This window comes from Leuciscus leuciscus (assembly GCF_965113295.1).
Source record: "Leuciscus leuciscus genome assembly, chromosome: 14".
In the NCBI taxonomy this organism is placed as follows: Eukaryota; Metazoa; Chordata; class Actinopteri; order Cypriniformes; family Leuciscidae; genus Leuciscus; species Leuciscus leuciscus.
This window is the reverse complement of record NC_138738.1, coordinates 13,397,235-13,416,715: the sequence shown is the minus strand read 5'-3', so window position 1 is coordinate 13,416,715 and position 19,481 is coordinate 13,397,235. Positions and strand designations below refer to the sequence as shown.

Below are 19,481 nucleotides of genomic sequence, written 5' to 3'. Positions count from 1 at the left end.
ATAGATAGATAGATAGACAGACAGACAGACAGACAGACAGACTGATAGATAGATAGATAGATAGATAGATAGATAGATAGATAGATAGATAGATAGATAGATAGATAGATAGATAGATAGATAGATAGATAGATAGATAGATAGATAGATAGATAGATAGACGAATGAAAGAAATTGTCTCTCAATAAGTGTTCCAGTAACACGAAAAACCACTGACTATCATCATTCATACTCTATGCTAAGCTACTTTTAGTGCACTTGAGAAGGTAGGTGGCGTGCTTGAGCAAAATGTGATCATGTTCATTGAAGGGAGCCCAGAAGGCAAAGGTGAGCACGGGTGATGTCAAGTGAGTGCCAGCTGGACGATGTTACAACAAATTCTCTGGGATTTATTGTGAATTGATTCATTTAATACAGAGAATTGAATGTTCAGTCATGGACAAACTCAGAGCGGTTCTGGGTGGTCGTGATGGAAACAATGACAACACAAATATACTGCAGGTGAGGAACTGCTCTGATATAAATCTTCATTAAGATCTTTTATATTTAAACTAAAATATAAACGTTAAATTATGACGCTAATTTGCACATATTGACATTCAATTCCAACTTCACATTTTGAAAGTTTTTATTCTGAAGGGGAAAAAAAACATGTAGCCTAAATCTCAGTTGTCTGTTCCATTGACTCAAGGCGGCGAATGAAGCGTCCACGCTGGGATGGGGGTCGCGCCTGAAAGGATTCCTCGCCTGTATGGTCATCGGAGTAGTGTGCACGATCCTGGTCAGTGACTTAAACTTTAATCAACCTTATTATTTTTATTATCATCGAGATTTTATACACAGGTAACTTCCTTTATATTGAGAAGGGATAGGCGATGAGTTGGAGAAATGTTTAGAAGCAGGGCTGTGTCACCGGTTTGACCTGCTCTCAGGAATGTGTATTGCGTTGAAATACCATTTCGCTGTGTAGGCTACATCCAAGAATTTTGAGTGAGAAGTTTAGGAAAGAAACTAGTTTTATTTGGTAGGCTATAACTTTGTGACTATTAAGTATCATTATATTAATAACTAGCTTTTTCTTTCTATCTTTTATCAGGGAGTATGTTGCCTATTTATTCCCAAAATAGGACTGATTCTGTTCATTGTGTTTTACACCTTGGGCAACATATGCTCCTTAATAAGGTAGGTTAACAAGCTATAGCAAGTTAAATGCACTAACTTTGTGTTATTTTATTTTAATTTTCTCTTTGAGACAATACTGACTTCTCTGTTTAATTTGAATCCACCCCCACAGCACAATGTTTTTGATGGGACCATTAAAACAGCTGAAACGCATGTGTGACAAGACCAGAGCCTTTGCTACTGTTGTTATGATAGTGAGTTATTCCTTTTTTCCTCATATAAAACTAAAAAATGAGAATCTAATTGTGAAAATAATGCTGACATGTTAGAAGAGTCTTTGAATTTGCAGAATATTCGGACTGTTTTTGTATAGGGCCTACAAACATGTTTAAAATTTACTTTTTTTTTTTTTTTTACCTTTTAATGCATGTTCTTGGTGTTATTGTAAACAGTTCATCTGTGCACATTTAAAATTTGTTTATCCTTGTAATATTTTAACTAAAAAAGTTTTTCCATCTGAAACAACAAACTTTTTTTAGACAATGTCACCAAGAGGGGAGTATGGTGATAATAAATGTTCATGCTGCATTCTGTTTTCTCATTAATATCCTGTTTAATATGGATATAGGCGACCTCTCATTTTGAAAGTTTATTTTTTATTTTTTTTATAACTCCTAGAATTATTGCCATATCTCAAAAACAAATCAGATGCACTAGAAAAAAATATTATTTTAGTTTATGTGCAGCCTTTAGATATATACCATTTACAGCAAATTCAGATTTGGATTACAGATACAGTATTTTTGACCAAGCATTAAGACTTCCACTTTTCATTTTTTGGTCTATAGACATGTCTGGTTCTCACACTCTGTGCAGCTTTTTGGGTGAGTTCTAATCCATCTATATTGTATATTTCAAACCAACTCTGAATCAAATACAGTATTATTTGAACTTTTTATTAACATTAATCTCTGTACCACAGTGGAAGATATTTGCACTCACTCTGCTGTTTGTCATTCTGCAAATCCTTGCATTTGCATGGTAAGTTTCCATTGACACAGCATTCAATATTTTAAGTATATTTTTAAACCAGTAGCACAGCATCCAGTGTTTATTATTGTACTAAAATACTTTTTTTTATCAATTAACATTTTTCTTCTCTATAGGTATAGCCTGTCTTACATTCCTTTTGCAAGGTTAGTCTGAAATTGCACAGTATTAGATATTAACAGATTGACATTGACAAATGTGTATTTTTTTTATTTATTTTTTTATTCTGTTATAAATGAATTATTTTGCAATAGGTAGATCTGGTAAATGACAGCAGTAATCATGCACAGGCTTTTTTTGGACCTGGCTGCTTTAGAATATTGAGTCTGTTAGAAATCTTTTAAAAGACCTTACATTCTCTTTTCCTTCACCAGAGATGCCATCCTGAAGTTTTTCTCCATGCTGTTCACCACATGTGTGAAATGACAAGGCTGAGGTTTTGCCTTTCACCACTCCAGATACTTTCTGGTCAAGTATTCTGTGATTCCCGGATCATCAAAACATCATTGACAGAATGGCACAATGGGACACTGCTAGTTTTAATGGCAATTTCTTAACTCTGAACATAAATAATAAGACTTATTTTTACTGAAGGTGTTTTATTTTAAATATGCTGTTGAACAGTTAGGAAAGATTGTAAGATACCTGAAAAGGGATATTTATAAAAGCAAATATTTTGGGGGTGGCTTCTGAAAGTTGCACTTTCTATTTTTCTCTGCCTTTTATTGTATAATGATATTATCCTGTAAATAAAGAAAAGTTTTATCAGATAATTTTAGTTATTTTGTTTCCTTTTATGCAGTTTATCTAAAAAAATGTGTTTTATAATTTTTTATTTCTCTTTTAACACTGGCGCCTTTAAAGTAGACTGTACGTAATTGCATTGCCGACTACTCATTGGACTACGTCTGTCTTGTACACGCCCACTCGCTGTTGCAGGAAGTAGTTCACGTCAAACTCCTCTGTCGCGCGCAACCTAACATAACTTTAATATTCGACTAAAGTGTCGAAAGTTAGAGAGCTTAAGAAAAACGTAATTAAACCACAACAATGTCAATATTTCTTCAAGCAGTCAGAAGCAACATACCAGAAAAGGACAAATCGGAACTAACTGAGAGTGACCTGAAAAAATGGGGACTAGGAGGTGGGGGAATGAAAAGCTATTATGTTTAAAAGAAACACGGAAAAGTATTTGTGAATTTAAGATTCAATGCATGAATATATTTCACAAACGACGTGTAATATAAATAAAAAATATTTTTATGGAGTAAAGTTACGTCTATAGATTTATATATTGCAGTGTCTCAACCTAATTAGGTGGATCCCTAATGTAAGTTCTTGAGCACAATTGAGTGCTGAATACTTGTATATTTCCAGCACATGACTTCACTTGAGTCAAGTAAATTATACTTTTTATTTCTCAAATTTAATTTAATACATTTATGCAGTTAATCATGACTCCATGTTACCTCGTCTTGTCTATTATAATGATACTGAAATTACACCAATGGCAATTCCAATGGAATCCATTTCATGTTTAGGCGTGATTAGCTTTTCATGTGTCTCATTAATTTGACCAGTGAGAAAAAAGGCTTTGAATGTCCATTTTATGGTTTGAAAATTTTCTTTGGAACTTTGGAAGTTTTCTTAGAAACAACACTACAATACTTTATCTTCTTCCTAACAGCTATTAATCTGAGGTCGTATCAGGTGGATGGAGTTAGATGGCTGTCACAGTGCATGGAGATCCAGGAGGGCTGCATCCTTGGTGATGAGATGGGTCTGGGCAAGACTTGTCAGGTTAGTAATGTTATGGAATGAAAATCTTGCTTATATTGCTTGCTTTTAAGCCAAAGATTTATTCCAAGATGTCAGATATCAGATAAGTGAGATGTCATCCTCTGCTGTAGACCATCTCTTTGCTGGCATATGCTCGAGGATGTCTTAAGATGAACGGACCATTCCTTGTGCTTTGTCCCTTATCAGTTTTGGATAACTGGAGACAAGAGTTGGAACGGTAAGGGATACTAATGTATGATCAGACTTGTGTGGTCGGTGTATTAAAGTCACTGCATGAAATCAAAATATGTGACAAACTGTCACTCACATGAGATCACAGCAATAGCAAACTACAACCATCCAATCAATTCCCTATAGACAAAATCAAGACCCAAGCTATTTTTTTTTCCATGTTAGAAAAGCCTCTTAGATATGCATCACAATAGAGAAGAAAAGACTATCAACTTCCGTTTCATGATGACTTTAAACATTTTGATTTGTTACTTTATTGGGACTATGAAACATGTGCTATTCAATGAATGTGTAAATAATCCAGCATGAACTGATTTGACCTGAAAGACAATATGTTGTCACTGTCACTAGATGGAGACAGTAGCATATAAACTCTGGATTAGTATCTACCTACCTTGAATGCAATATAAGCTTCACATGTAAGATTATTTAAGGTTCTCTTACTTTCCTTTTTCATTCAGCTTCTGTCCCAGCCTTTCTGTGCTCTATTACACTGGGGATAAAGAGAGAAGGGCAGAGCTCCGGGAAGAGCTTAAGAATGGCAAAAACTTCCATGTTCTTCTCACCACCTATGAGGTTAGTGCCCCTGTTTTCAGAGGATAAATGCACGATTACTACATTCAAAAGGTTGCTTTCAAAGTTTTTGCACTGTTTTTAATGTGAAATCTTTCTCGTATTTAATAGATGTGCCTCAAGGATGCCAGATTCCTGAAAAGGTGATCTATGTTGGTGAACAGATATATTATGAAACTTTATAAAAAATACAGTCTATTTACACAATTCTGCTACACAGACATTTTACGTGTAATTCAATTACCATATTGATACCATATCGATTATTGGGTGATATTAAAGCTTTTTTATTTTTCGTTATCTGCCATAATTGGAGATACTAGTATATTGGTCGATTTTGGATATTAAATGTTTAATTGTTCATGCTCATTTGCCCTATTTTTATTTTTAAAATGATCTTTGCTGTCATCTAATACTTAAAGTTAATCTTTTTGAAACCTAATTAGTAATAATTGTTTTTGTAGTGGTTTTTTTAATGTTTTTTTTCTTTTACATAACATTTTTTTTGTGACATTTATCAGTTATTGGCCATAACATAAAAATAATTATCAGCTTATCGGTATCAGTGACGGTATCAAATTTTGATCCAAATTCAACTGTCCACTCCACTCTCTTCTCACAGTTGGAAATGGAAGATTTTAGTTGTTGATGAGGCTCACAGGCTGAAGAACCAGGAATCATTGCTGCACCAAACCCTCAAACAGGTTATACGATTGTATTTTAATATAGGCATGCTTTAATGTTTTATTGTCACTGTCAGTGTGTAAAACCCCTGATAATAAACTGAGCACTGTCTGTCAATTTTTCAGCTTTCCCCTGATATAAACTGCCATCTGATGTCTGCTTTTTCTCAGTTTACAGTGGGTTTTCGAGTCCTGTTGACAGGCACTCCCATTCAGAATAACTTGCAAGAAGTCTATTCCCTTCTCACCTTCATCCAGCCCAGTCTGTTTCTCCCTGAAGATGTTGAGGACTTTGTTAGGGCCTATGCAGACGTACAGACTGAACCTGCCCTTGGTATGGCATCACCAACCTTTGCTGTTTCAGTTTGAAAACCAAACTGTTTGCGCCGAAAGACAACTTATCTCTTCCACCACCCTTATTAGCACTTAAAGTCACCATGAAATCAAAACTGACAATTCTTGTTTTTTAATAGAATACTGTGGTATTTATTATAAATGATTTATCCGTGCACATCATATTTTTTTCAAAATGCATATACCCTTGTAATTTTTTATCAAAACAACTTCCCCTCTCTCTTACACTGACATCTCTTCTTTCCTCGTGTTTTTAGCCGCAAGGGCAGGACAACCTGTCACTCACTGTACGCTTTTCGCCTTCATACCAAACTTCATACCGACAAAGTTTAAATCCTGTCTGGCTAGCGCGCTTCCCATAATGTTTACTCAATAAATTAGTAGGCGGAGAGAAGGCGGTCTTTTGTGGCATTTCGAACGCATTCGACCACACGAGCGCTTAAAAATGCGTTTTCGACTACCTCTGGAACTGGTTGAAAGTGAACAAGCTCAAAACGTTTTAGACCCCGTTTACACATGTATTTAGCTTCATCCACTTGTGATCCGATCGACCAAAATGCATCTTAATACCAGGTGTAAACAGGGCCATATGAGATAACAGCAATAGCAAACCACAATGATCCTATCAATTCCCGATGAACAAAATCAAGTCCCACCCTCCTTTTTCTTTTGTTTAAGGAGCCGTTTCATTCGGATACACATCACAATAGGGAAGAAAAGACTATCGCAACTTCTGTTTCGTGACGACTTTAAGGTTGTTGGAATATCAAAATGTTGAATATCCAAATGTTAAATATCCAAAATAACTGCCATCATTGACCTTGAGGGCTTTAGTTAAGCAATCATGTTTTTAATATCCCTTTTCTTTCACTGGTAGAGATTTAATTGAAAGTGAAAGTGAAAAAGTGAAAGTGAAAGTGAAAGTGAAAGTGACACGTGATGGCCAAGTATGGTAACCCATACTTGGAATTTGACCTCTGCATTTAACCCATCCAAGTAAATGCACACACATTAGGAGCAGAGTAGTGAGTAGTTAACACACATACACTGCAAACGTGGATACACACACCCAGAGCAGCGGGCAGCCTTTGTGTGGCGCCCGGGGAGCGATTAGGGGTTAGGTGCCTTGCTCAAGAGCACCTCAGTCATTTCCCACCAGCTCTGGAATTGAACCAGCAACCTTTGGGTTACCAGTTCAACTCCCTAACCACTAGGCCATGACTGCCCCTTGCTGTTTATGGTGAAAATTACTGTGCCATGACTCCCTCCCAAAACCAATTTGTTCTGCTCATCAAAAGAGCACGGATATAACTATTCTGGGACACAGAAAAATTTGACAGATCTGGTGCCAAACTGAACACATCAGATAACTCACAAACTTGGCAGAGCACAAAAAAGATGTCAGAATAGATGATCTCTCCTTGACTCACCAGTCAGATTTGCCAGTGGCTATTAGAGGATATAGATCATAAATTCATATTTGTTTGTACTCTGGTGACCTTGTGTGGAAGTTTGTAACATTGTTGTTCTTGTCTGCAGCTGATGAGCTTCATCGAGTGCTCCAGCCTTTTTTGCTACGCAGAGTTAAAGCAGAGGTGGCAGCTGAACTGCCCAAGAAGACAGAACTTGTTGTTTTTCATGGGCTGTCTGCTCTTCAGAAGAGATACTATAAAGCCATTCTGACGAGAGACCTTGGTAAGACTGCCCTTAGTCATGTCACAACAGGCAAAATTGAATACTTTAGCAACAAAAGGATGAGTGTTCATTCTAGTGTTAAATAATTTCAGATGCCTTCAGGACAGAACAAAGCACTAAGACACGACTTTTGAACATTTTAATGCAGCTCAGGAAATGTGTGGATCATCCCTACTTGTTTGATGGTAATCACTTTATCACTTTCTGTGATTTTCTATGGGAAACACATTTATTTATCCAACTAATTGTCTTTATTCCACACCATTTCCATGTAAGGTGTGGAACCAGAACCGTTTGAGATGGGGGAGCATTTAGTGGAGGCCAGTGGAAAGCTCTCTTTGTTGGACACAATGCTGGCGTATCTTCAGGAGGGGTTTGTCTTGTTGACCTAAAGTCTAGCTTCCTTCCAAAAGCAAACTGATCTGGTCTATTGTAGATATTGAGATTTTGTTATTGTAGATATTGAGATCATAATCAATTGATGGTGAAACAGAACTTTCTGAACTTTTTTAGTCATATTTGGCCTGCAGCAATGTAAAATACCTTCCAAACTGTTTTAGAATCATATCATTTATTTATTTATTTATTTATTATTATTTTAATTTTTTTATAAAAAAATTACAAAATGTAATGATAGAATGGCACCAAAAAAAAAAAAATCTTCCAAATACACTGTCGGAATGATTATATGTAATTTGCCAGTGTGTCACCATATCCGTACACTGAGAAAAGTAGCTCAGACTGTGGGTAGTTTCAAGCTGAAAGTTTGATGTCACAACAAACAAGAAAAAAATGATGGTTCATTCAAAACGGCAAACCTCAGGTTGTAAAAACAAAGTTGTCTTGTATCCATGTGTACACCAGTGCCTTGAACCACATTCATCTAAGCAGAGGAGCATAGCTAAAGCACAACTAAAGATGCATGCAGTTTTATTTTTTAAGCTGCCAGAAGGCCAAAAGATACAATTGTGTAGCTTTAAATGTGTTTTATTGATTTGGTGATATAAAATATATGTTTTTGTCACTGTTTTCAGGGGCCATCGTGTTCTTCTGTTCTCTCAAATGACCAGGATGCTGGATATTCTGCAAGATTACTTGGAGCACAGAGGTACTAAGACACACTTTGACTTTATCAGAGCCTTCACCTTTACTTATTTACCTGTGATCTGACTATGTGCATGAAAGTAAGAAGTGCTTACTGCTTGCTTTTTTTTTTTTTTTTATAGACTCAAGGCAGAAAAAAAAAAAAATCGTCTAAACAGACTTTAAATGATGAAATTAAAGTGAAATCACAAACCACGTAATGTTACCACAATGTGCTTCCTCAGGCTTTTTAATTTTAAAATGAATGTGTATTAGCTTTGTGTTTGTAAAACAGTGTACGTTTCTTTTCGATTTGGAACATTTATGTAACCGTACCCTACATATTCTTCTAGTAATCTAGCCCTCTGATCTAGAGCAGTTCATGTGGGTTTAGTATCACATCCTGTGTTTGCTGCTTTGTGTCTTATTGTGCTACTGGCCGTGTAACTGCCAGCCCTCCCACTTCTCCGCAGGTTACAGTTATGAACGTCTGGATGGTTCAGTCCGGGGAGAGGAACGTAACCTAGCTATTAAAAACTTCAGCACCAAAGATGTTTTTATATTCCTCCTCAGCACCAAAGCTGGTGAGTTCACAGTCAGGGAAAGCCAATCTGAAATTCACACTATCACACTCTATAATCAACAGCAGTGCAAATCCATTTTTTTATTAGTTACTTTATATAATATTTAGAGTGTTATATTTAAATACCGTTCAAGGTTGCAATATTGGCCTTATGTGTTTGATGCGAATCTTATTTGCATCTTTTAGACAGACACAATTAATTGAAAGCCGAAAGTCGTGACAAGATAATGCATAAATATTGTGAACATGCACAGTCTCTGTATGAGATGGTAGTGCAAAACCTGTGTGACGTAGAGAGAGATTCAGTTCATCTTGTGCCTTTTTTTTCCAGAGCTGCTCATATTATAATTGCAGCCTCACTTTCACTCTAACATTTTATTTAAACTCTTCACACACTTCCGTTCAAAATTGTGAGGTCATCAAGATTTTTTACTTGACAGTAAAAAGACTTTACTTTATATTGATACATATATACATATATATTACATATTACATATAAAATCCTCGAAAAGGTATCACGGTTTCCACAAAAATATTAAGCAAGCACAACTGTTTTCAACTGTGAAAATAATAATAATAATAATGTGAACTTGAGAACCAGGGTTATTATAGTTAACTGAAACTAAAACTAAAACTATAAAAAAAAATTAAATAAGCTTGAAATAAATCAAACGTTAGGTGAAATAAAATAAAATATTAAAAACTTAAACTTATTTTATTTTATTTCAGCTCGTTGCCAATGCACCATTTCTAATTTTCATTTAGTTTAACTTCATGTACTGAAATAAATAAAAATAAAAATAAAAAATAAACTATATAGACATAAAAAAAAAACTTCTTACAAAATTACTAAAACAATATTGTTGAGAACAAATCAGCATATTAGAATGATTTCTGAAGGATCATGTGACACTGAAGACTTGAGTAATGGCTGTTGGAAATTTGGCTTTGCCATCACCGAAATAAACTACATTTTTAAAATAAATTAAAGTAGTTATTTTAAATTGTAATATTTCACAATATTACGGTTTAACTGTATTTTGGATTAAATAAATGCAGTCTTAGTGAGTATAAGAGACTTTCTGGGCCCTTTTAAATGGTAGTGTACCTGTATTTGCTGACTGTGCGGCACCTTGGCTTACAACAGAGTCTTTGTTTTTAGGAGGGGTAGGAATGAACCTAACAGCAGCAGATACTGTGATATTTGTGGACAGTGATTTCAACCCACAGAATGACCTACAAGCAGCAGCCAGAGCCCACAGGATTGGCCAAACAAGGTACTCCACTGGAAAAATGCATATTATATGTTGTTCCAGCAAGTTTTGAAGTGTCAAGAATAAAAAAGGAATAAGTGCCACAAAAGTGGTTCATGTGATGGTTTTGTGTGAGGACCAGACCAAAATGTCATGTGGACATTGGTGTTTTTTGTCCTGTTTGAACACGCTTTAATTTGTCCTGTTTGAACACGCTTTAAATGTTCTCTGTTAAGGGCATTTTACTTGACCATGTAGATAAATTCTCATCTTTTATTTGTGTGCAGGCCTGTTAAAGTGATCCGGCTCCTCGGTAGAGACACTGTAGAAGAGATCATCTATTCCCGCGCTGTGTCTAAACTACGTCTCACAGACACAGTGATTGAGGAGGGACGTTTTTCTCTGCTGGACCAGGCTCAATCCGCAGCTTCTGGCCTTCAGGTAGAAAGAGTCCTCTGACTCTCTTCGTCTTATCTCTTAAGCTCATTTCTGTGCACTGTTTCCTGGTTCATATCTTTGTGCACTTGTGGTTTTGCTTATTGTGAAACTGCACACGTTTACAGTTTCTCAGTATGCTGTTTTTTTATATCCCCACCAATCTAGTTGAGTGAGATCCTGAAGTTTGGTGTGGATAAACTGCTGTCGTCAGAGGAGAGCTCTATTCAAGATGTGGACCTCAGGCTGATCCTAGGGCAGTCTCGAGATGGGCAATGGCTAACGGATGAAGAGCATGTCAAGCTTAATGAGAGTGATTATGAGGACATGGAGGGTCAAAGTACAACACTTAGCTTCTTTCCAGAAATCTTGTAATAACTCGCACTTGAAAATGAGAATGAAATGAACTGTTAATGTGTTTCCTGACTTCCAGACCACATGTACTACTTCGAGGGGAAGGACTACTCTAAAGACCCCAGTGCAGAGGATGAGAAGACCTTTGAACTGTTACTTGAGGAACAGTTAGTTGATCTAGAGGATGCTGGGAAGGAGGGCCGCGCACTTCGTAACAAAGCTGGGGTAACTTACATCTTAACACACATCTTAAAGATCAAATTTCTTCCACACCTATTTAAATGAAATAATTTGGGGTCTGTATTTATTTTTTATTTTTTTGGAAAGAAATTATTACTTGTATTTTTATTCAGCATCAGCAAGGACGTTACATTGAAGACTTTTACACTGTTACAAATATATATATATATATATATATATATACTGTGTGTATATATATATATATATATATATATAATTATTATTATTATTATTATTATTTCAAATAAATGCTATTTATTTTAATATTTTGAACTTGCCATTCATCAAAGAATCCTGAAATGATCATGGTTTCCACAAAAATATTAGTCAGTGCAACTGTTTTCAACATTGATAAGAAATGTTGCTTGAGTAACAAATCAGCATATTACAATAATTTCTGAAGGATCGTGTGAAACTGAAGACTGGAGTAATGATGCTAAAAATTCAGCTTTGCCATCACAAGAATAAATTACGTTAAGATATATTAAAATGGAAAACAGTTATTTAAGTTGTAATAATATTTCACAATAGTGCTGTTTTTGCTGTATTTTTGATGAAATAAATGCAGCCTTGGTGAGCATAGAGACTTTTTAATTAATTCACACTGTTTAATGTGAATTTAACTGTTTAATTTGTTGTCATTCTTTTTCTTTCATTATAGCTAATGATTAAGATTTAAGATTGTTTTTATTATATTTAATCATGTACTTAATTGGAACTAAAGCAAACAAACTAAAATCAAAACAAACATCTGTCACTGCCTATCAGGTGTCCCTGACTGGACCCTTGATTGACCCAGGGAGGAAGAAGAGACCTCTTACAGAATCAGAGTTAGAACAAAGACGTCAAAAGAGACAAGAAGGTGCTGCAAAGAGGGCAAGGCTACAAGAGGAAAGGAAGAAACAGCAGGAAGAACTAAATTACAAGAAGAAGTAAAAAAATTCACATTTTTGACCAGTATATAGTATATTTATTTTATGTTCCTATGTATGTCTATTTAATTGCCTGTGTGTATGTGTATCTCTGTTTGTTTTTCAATGGCAGGATGGCATGGTGGGACTCGTGTGGCTACAGATCGCTGTGCTTGCCAAGTGTCGACAGTGAGGGTGAGGAAATGGAGTCTGATGAAGATGATGATGTCAGCTGGAGCTCCACTAATTCGGAACACAAAGCCATTCGCTATGTGCTGGGGGATGTGACTCGCCCTCAGACTGATCGAGAAGATGCCATCATTGTGCACTGTGTTGGTACGTCACTATTAAAAACTGTAGTTGTGGCCCATTTTGCCATAGGTGAAGTACCCCTATGTGTGATTAACTGTATTTGATGTAGATGACTCTGGATATTGGGGCAGAGGAGGATTGTTCACCGCACTGGAGCTCAGATCAGATGAGCCGAGGAAACAGTATGAGTTGGCTGGTGACATGAAAGGTGACAAACCTTTTTTGTTTGCTGTGACAGGTCTAAGGGGCCGATCACACCTGACGTGTTTTTGCAGTGAGAGGCACCTATTTTCAATTGGTTTCCTATGGCAGCGAGCGTTCTGCGCGCTGTTTATGCACCTGCTGCCCCTCTCGTTTTACCGCCTGCTGCACCTCGCGTTTTCGAACCTGAAAAATGCGTTAGGTGTGATCAGGGCCTAATTCATGCTCTGCCATTACAAACATTCCATTCTGATGTCGGGATCCAGTTCACACAGTTCACTATGTTGCTTGCAAGCTGATTTTCCATTAAACTGTCAGAATTGATTTAATACCCATAATTATTGTGTTGTTTTAAAGTTGTGTCTTTCACAAAGTTTGTGGTATCAGAACTATAAAACTGGTATTTACACTTTAGGTAGAACAGTTTACTGTGTACTTTCACATAATAATGTAGTTCTGTTCTGTAGTTCTGTTCTACACTGGGGTGATTGTAGACATTTGTAAGCCCGTTTTCTTGTACATTTTAGCAGTTTAATCATACAAAAGTAATCCACTGATATTAAAATTCTGGTACAAATAAGCCAATAATTATTTTCATGTTATTATGATAAATTCTACATTGACTAAATAACATATAAAACACTCAAATTATAATAACTAATTTTAAAATACAAGTAGATCACAAAATTATAATGTATAGTATAAAAAAGATATTAATTATGAGATTTGATAAAGATTACACTACTGTTAAAATGTAAGTTCACCAAGGAAGTATTTATTTGATTAAAAAACAGTAAAAACAGTAATATTTTGATATATACACCATGATTTTAGTTTTTCTAGGATTATTTGATGAATAGAAAGTTTAAAAGAATAACATTTATTTGAATTATAAATCTTTACACAATTCAATATCCAATATCAGTATATTTTATTGAATATTGACCAATACCAATAAATTAAAAATGAAATTAAATAAATACCATTTGAAATGACAGCTTACTCAACAGACATAGATTCCATTCCATAACTGATTGGGTCAAAATTGAAGGGCAATGAACAAAATATATAAATGATAAAGTGATAATTGTGTGTTGCAGACTTAGAACTTGGGAATGTTCTGCTTTTTCCTATTGATGATAAACAGTCAAGGCTCAGTGGAAGAGACTACGTAAGTCAGCAAGCTGTTTATGTCTTTAATCTACTGCTGTTAATTATTTTAAATCATTAATTTATTTAATAATTTTATACCTCCTGTCTCTCTAGCTGGCACTCATAGTTGCCCAGCAGAGGGATAAAGCCAACAAGTTGTCAGGCATTCGGCTCACTGCCTTGGATGAGGGCCTCAAGAAGATATACAAAGATGCCAAACAAAAGAAGGGTACTCGGCACTCATTTGTGAAACTATTGAGCTAGTTGCAATGAAATGGCGTCATAAATTCACTTTTAAACAAATGACTTGGGTTGATAATCTATTAATGCGGCTATTACAGCTGAATTACACCATCTGTGCTGCAAACCTGTCTTAAAACCCAAGTTTACTGCATGGTGCACATACCTTTTAGTATTATAGAGGTTTGATTGGGATTGTTTCCAAGAGGTAGATTCATTTCAAACTCTTTTTCTATGTAAACACTAGATCAGAGCTAGGCAACTCTGGCCCTCGAGATCCACTTTCCTGAAGAGTTTAGCTCCAACCTTGTTTAAACTCAGCTGTAGCTTTCTAGTAATCCTAAAGACTTTTGATTAGCTTGTTCATATGTGTTTTATTAGGGTTGGAGCTAAACTCTGCAGGAAAGTCAATCTCGAGAGCTAGAGCTGCCCACCCCCTGCGCTAGATGGATGTGTTTGACCATTGACACACCGTTCTAAAAATGTGTTTGACCATTGACACACCGTTCTATTCTGTGTGAATGCCCGGTTAATGTTGTCTTTAACCTCTGATATTAAACCTTTTCTGTGTTATCTTAAATAGCAAGTGTCCATCTACCTCGGATTGGTCACTCCACTAAAGGCTTCAATTGGTACGGTACAGAAAGACTCATTCGCAAGCACCTGGCCACCAAAGGCATCTCCACATCTATGTATCCTATTCCAGAAGTCCTAATTTTTCACAAAAACTGCTTATCTATCAATTAACTATCAATCTTAAGTTTGGACCACATCAAATGTGGCAAGTGTGAAAGACCCCTAAATGAATACACTTATTAATTAGAAGTACTTTAGAAGTAATGGATTTGATATCCGCATTAGAAACAGGAATATTCCTTGACTTGTTTTTCAGCTACTATTATAAACGAGCCGCTTCACACTCTTCTACAGTTTCTTCCACCACATGCACAGCTACTCCATCAACCTCAGACCATGCAGCATCAGCAGCAGGTTCCCCACACTCCTCCAGGCCTCTTGGTAACAACAAAACAAAAATCTCCACTATGTCACATGAAAGTCAGGACACACCTGGGTTGGCTGACTTCATGAGAGGTGTTCATGTCTACTTCTACAACATGGCTGCTACAGAAAAGAAGAAGCTCACCCGCTACCTTATCACATATCCTTTCACGTCCCTCCATTACCCACACATTTCCTATGCATGAAACAATAGTGAACAAAGGCGTTTAACCATTAGACTACATCAACACGTATGTCTTTATCACATTTATGATAATAAATCGTGTTGAGCTGATAGTTTACTCCTTAACATTTCTGCACATATGATGGTGATGAAGAGGATCTCATGAGCTCACACGTCACTCATATCATAGGAGAGGTAGAAAGTCCTGTCCATGCAAAGGTAGTACCATCAAAACATTTAACTTTTTAAAGAGGTATTAAAGAGGACCTGTTATGCCCTTTTTCAAAGTCTTGATTTTGTTTTTGCGGTCTATTAGAATAGGTTTTCATGCTTGACTTATATGACGCTCTATGAAGCCCCTCCTTCTAAAAAGTGCAATTTGCTATGATTGGTCGGCTGGACCAGTGTTTTGTGATTAATTTTTGGAAATGTCACGCCCCTTTAAATGAACAGTGAGTTTCAACACACTATTAAAGTCCCCCTGTAGTCAATAATTATATCCCTTAAAACTTTTTTCCCTTGAAAAAAATCTTCATGCCTTAAAATGGCATGAATGTACAGTGGGGAGAACAAGTATTTGATACACTGCCGATTTTGCAGGTTTTCCTTCTTACAAAGTATGTAGAAGTCTGTAATTTTTATCATAGGTTCTCTTCAACTGTGAGTGACGGAATCTAAAACAAAAATCCAGAAAATCACATTGTATGATTTTTAAGTAATTAATTTGCATTTTATTGCATGACATAAGTATTTGATACATCAGAAAAGCAGAACTTAATTTTTGGTACAGAAACCTTTGTTTGCAATTACAGAGATCATACGTTTCCTGTAGTTCTTGACCAGGTTTGCACACACTGCAGCAGAGATTTTGGCCCACTCCTCCATACAGACCTTCTCCAGATCCTTCAGGTTTCGGGGCTGTCGCTGGGCAATATGGACTTTCAGCTCCCTCCAAAGATTTTCTATTGGGTTCAGGTCTGGAGACTGGCTAGGCCACTCCAGGACCTTGAGATGCTTCTTACGGAGCCACTCCTTAGTTACCCTGGCTGTGTGATTCGGGTCGTTGTCATGCTGAAAGACCCAGCCACGACCCATCTTCAATGCTCTTACTGAGGGAAGGAGGTTGTTGGCCAAGATCTCGCGATACATGGCCCCATCCATCCTCCCCTCAATATGGTGCAGTCGTCCATGCTTCATGGTTGGGATGGTGTTCTTGGGGTTGTACTCATCCTTCTTCTTCCTCCAAACACGGCGAGTGGAGTTTAGACCAAAAAGCTCTATTTTTGTCTCCTCAGACCACATGACCTTTTCCCATTCCTCCTCTGGATCATCCAGATGGTCATTGGCAAACTTCAGACGGGCCTGGACATGCGCTGGCTTGAGCAGGGGGACCTTGCGTGCGCTGCAGGATTTTAATCCATGACGGCGTAGTGTGTTACTAATGGTTTTCTTTGAGACTGTGGTCCCAGCTCTCTTCAGGTCATTGACCAGGTCCTGCCGTGTAGTTCTGGGCTGATCCCTCACCTTCCTCATGATCATTGATGCCCCACGAGGTGAGATCTTGCATGGTGCCCCAGACCGAGGGAGATTGACCGTCATCTTAAACTTCTTCCATTTTCTAATAATTGCGCCAACAGTTGTTGCCTTCTCACCAAGCTGCTTGCCTATTGTCCTGTAGCCCATCCCAGCCTTGTGCAGGTCTACAATTTTATCCCTGATGTCCTTCACATCTCTCTGGTCTTGGCCATTGTGGAGAGGTTGGAGTCTGTTTGATTAGTGTGTGGACAGGTGTCTTTTATACAGGTAACGAGTTCAAACAGGTGCAGTTAATACAGGTAATGAGTGGAGAACAGGAGGGCTTCTTAAAGAAAAACTAACAGGTCTGTGAGAGCCGGAATTCTTACTGGTTGGTAGGTGATCAAATACTTATGTCACGCAATAAAATGCAAATTAATTATTTAAAAATCATACAATGTGATTTTCTGGATTTTAGATTCCGTCTCTCACAGTTGAAGTGTACCTATGATAAAAATGACAGACCTCTACATGCTTTGTAAGTAGGAAAACCTGCAAAATCGGGAGAGTATCAAATACTTGTTCTCCCCACTGTCTCTACACCCTTGCCTCATTTAGTATACACGGTTCTATGAATATGCAAATTAGCCTCGCCTCCGCTCACTTACACCAGCTCAGAGATCCACTTGTTGACGATCACACGTTGACGTGATTGGTCACAAGGTAGTTTGTGACGTCAGAAACACCAGCGATTTCTAAACGTGTTTTTGAGACTGTCTTCGTTGAAACTGCAGTTCACTGCAGTTTTAAGGAAATACTCAGCAATGGTGTTGACTTCTGAATTTCTTACATGGTTTTTCTTACAGCATATTAAAAACACCACATAGACATATAAACAACATTAAAAGCTTGATTTCCACCACAAGGGGACTTTAACACAACTCAACCAGGCCTCGTCCCTTTTTTGCATATGCCTTGGGCAGGAATTATTTAAATGAGGAATATTGTGACGTACATTCCTGTAAGAAAGTTTAAGACTACAATCATGCTGTTTCAGGGGGTTCAGAAACGGTGCTTACGGATATAGAGAATAACTCCCTATGTAGTGATTGTGCTTCGTGACTCACATAGCAACATTACACACTAAAGAAAGTTGAAAATGTACAAATGCATAATAGGACCCCTTCAATATGCATTATGCTAATTAGATTAATATTATTAATACAAATATTTTGGTATTAGATTTAGTAACAGAAATATACTTTGCATTATTCTCCTTTTTTTTTTTTCAGGAACTGCAAGATCTATTGCATCAGTACCCTCAGGCTCTCCTTGTAAATAAAAAGTGGCTGGAATCCTGCTTTGCTAACCAAAGGAAAGTCAATGTGTCCACATATGTTATTAGGTTAAGTTGACAAAGCTCCTCCTGCATTCCTTAGAAGTGACTGATCAAATCAGTTTGCCTTTGGCTAATCTGCAATCACATCTATTTTCTGTTCAGGGTTTGAAATTAACTGGTCTGTCGCTGTATATCATCCAGTTACGGCTAAATTACATCAGAAGGTTTGTCATAGTATGATTTAAATAATGAAGCATTGCTTTCTGTTTAAAGAGAAACAACACACCCAGGAGAGACTTCACAGTAAAAAACACTAATGTATTTACTCTATGCTCTTATCTGTGTTAGATTGATTGCATGTAAAACATTTACATTATTTGACATTTTCCTAAATTTCACATGATAACCAGTGCTTTGGTTTAAAACGTCACCATTTTTTAATTATGTTAACTTAATAAATAAGCTCATATCTGTTACATACCTATAAAAAGATGTTCATGGCACTAAATATGTAATTGAGCAAATTAATAAAATTGCAAAAAGACACCAATACAGCAAATCTACTTTACATACTGTTAATAAAGCAAAGTCACAGATAAAGGTGTAAAAGCTGTTAGTTCAGAGTCAGATCTCGAATGTCGGTTTTACTCAGAAATGTATAGCTCTAAAAACCACAGATGTCTATGATAATGTACTTATGTTTCTGGAAAGTGATTCTCATTGGCCATTTTTAGTAATAAAAAGTAACCCCCAAAATACTGCTCTGAGTTGTTTATCCTTTTTGTTTTAAACAACTAATATATAATAGTCCTAGAGTATATATATATATATATATATATATATATATATATATATATATATATATATATATATATATATATATATAAACGCCCATGCTTAGGCTATAGTTATTTTAGTAGAACTCTTGTTCATTTAGTCCTTCCTGTTTGTTCAAAGATGTCACTCAGAAATGTGCACAGATATTCTTGTGTGGCAATTTAACTTTCATTTTTAGTGAAATTGCCGCATATCTAAATACGGTTGAAATGATGTGTTGTTGTTCAAACAGTATTGACAAAATTAACAATATTGTAGCCAATAATATTAACTAATATTATTCAATTATTATTAATCATATTACTTATTGTCAGTATCCTTGCAATTTAGTTCCC

General features: G+C 36.4%; 2 protein-coding genes across 2 annotated transcripts; both read left to right on the top strand.

Moving 5' to 3' along the window:
• Positions 1-298: 298 nt before the first annotated feature.
• On the top strand, positions 299-2,945 carry sft2d2a (SFT2 domain containing 2a). Its single transcript, XM_082189731.1, has 8 exons — positions 299-501; positions 692-781; positions 1,097-1,182; positions 1,295-1,376; positions 1,971-2,006; positions 2,105-2,163; positions 2,289-2,318; positions 2,547-2,945. Exons 1-8 carry the CDS (start codon positions 436-438, stop codon positions 2,596-2,598), a joined length of 501 nt encoding a protein of 166 aa, XP_082045857.1. The 5' UTR covers positions 299-435; the 3' UTR covers positions 2,599-2,945.
• Positions 2,946-3,086: 141 nt separating this feature from the next.
• chd1l (chromodomain helicase DNA binding protein 1-like) lies at positions 3,087-19,067 on the top strand. The gene is made up of 25 exons (XM_082189730.1): positions 3,087-3,316; positions 3,860-3,972; positions 4,083-4,189; positions 4,665-4,779; positions 4,888-4,919; positions 5,399-5,480; positions 5,631-5,793; positions 7,353-7,508; positions 7,601-7,693; positions 7,785-7,881; positions 8,543-8,616; positions 9,065-9,175; positions 10,337-10,451; positions 10,715-10,868; positions 11,031-11,202; positions 11,296-11,441; positions 12,225-12,388; positions 12,501-12,703; positions 12,789-12,887; positions 13,981-14,051; positions 14,147-14,261; positions 14,856-14,964; positions 15,165-15,435; positions 15,597-15,674; positions 18,263-19,067. Exons 1-25 carry the CDS (start codon positions 3,223-3,225, stop codon positions 18,383-18,385), a joined length of 3,057 nt encoding a protein of 1,018 aa, XP_082045856.1. The 5' UTR covers positions 3,087-3,222; the 3' UTR covers positions 18,386-19,067.
• Positions 19,068-19,481: the final 414 nt, after the last annotated feature.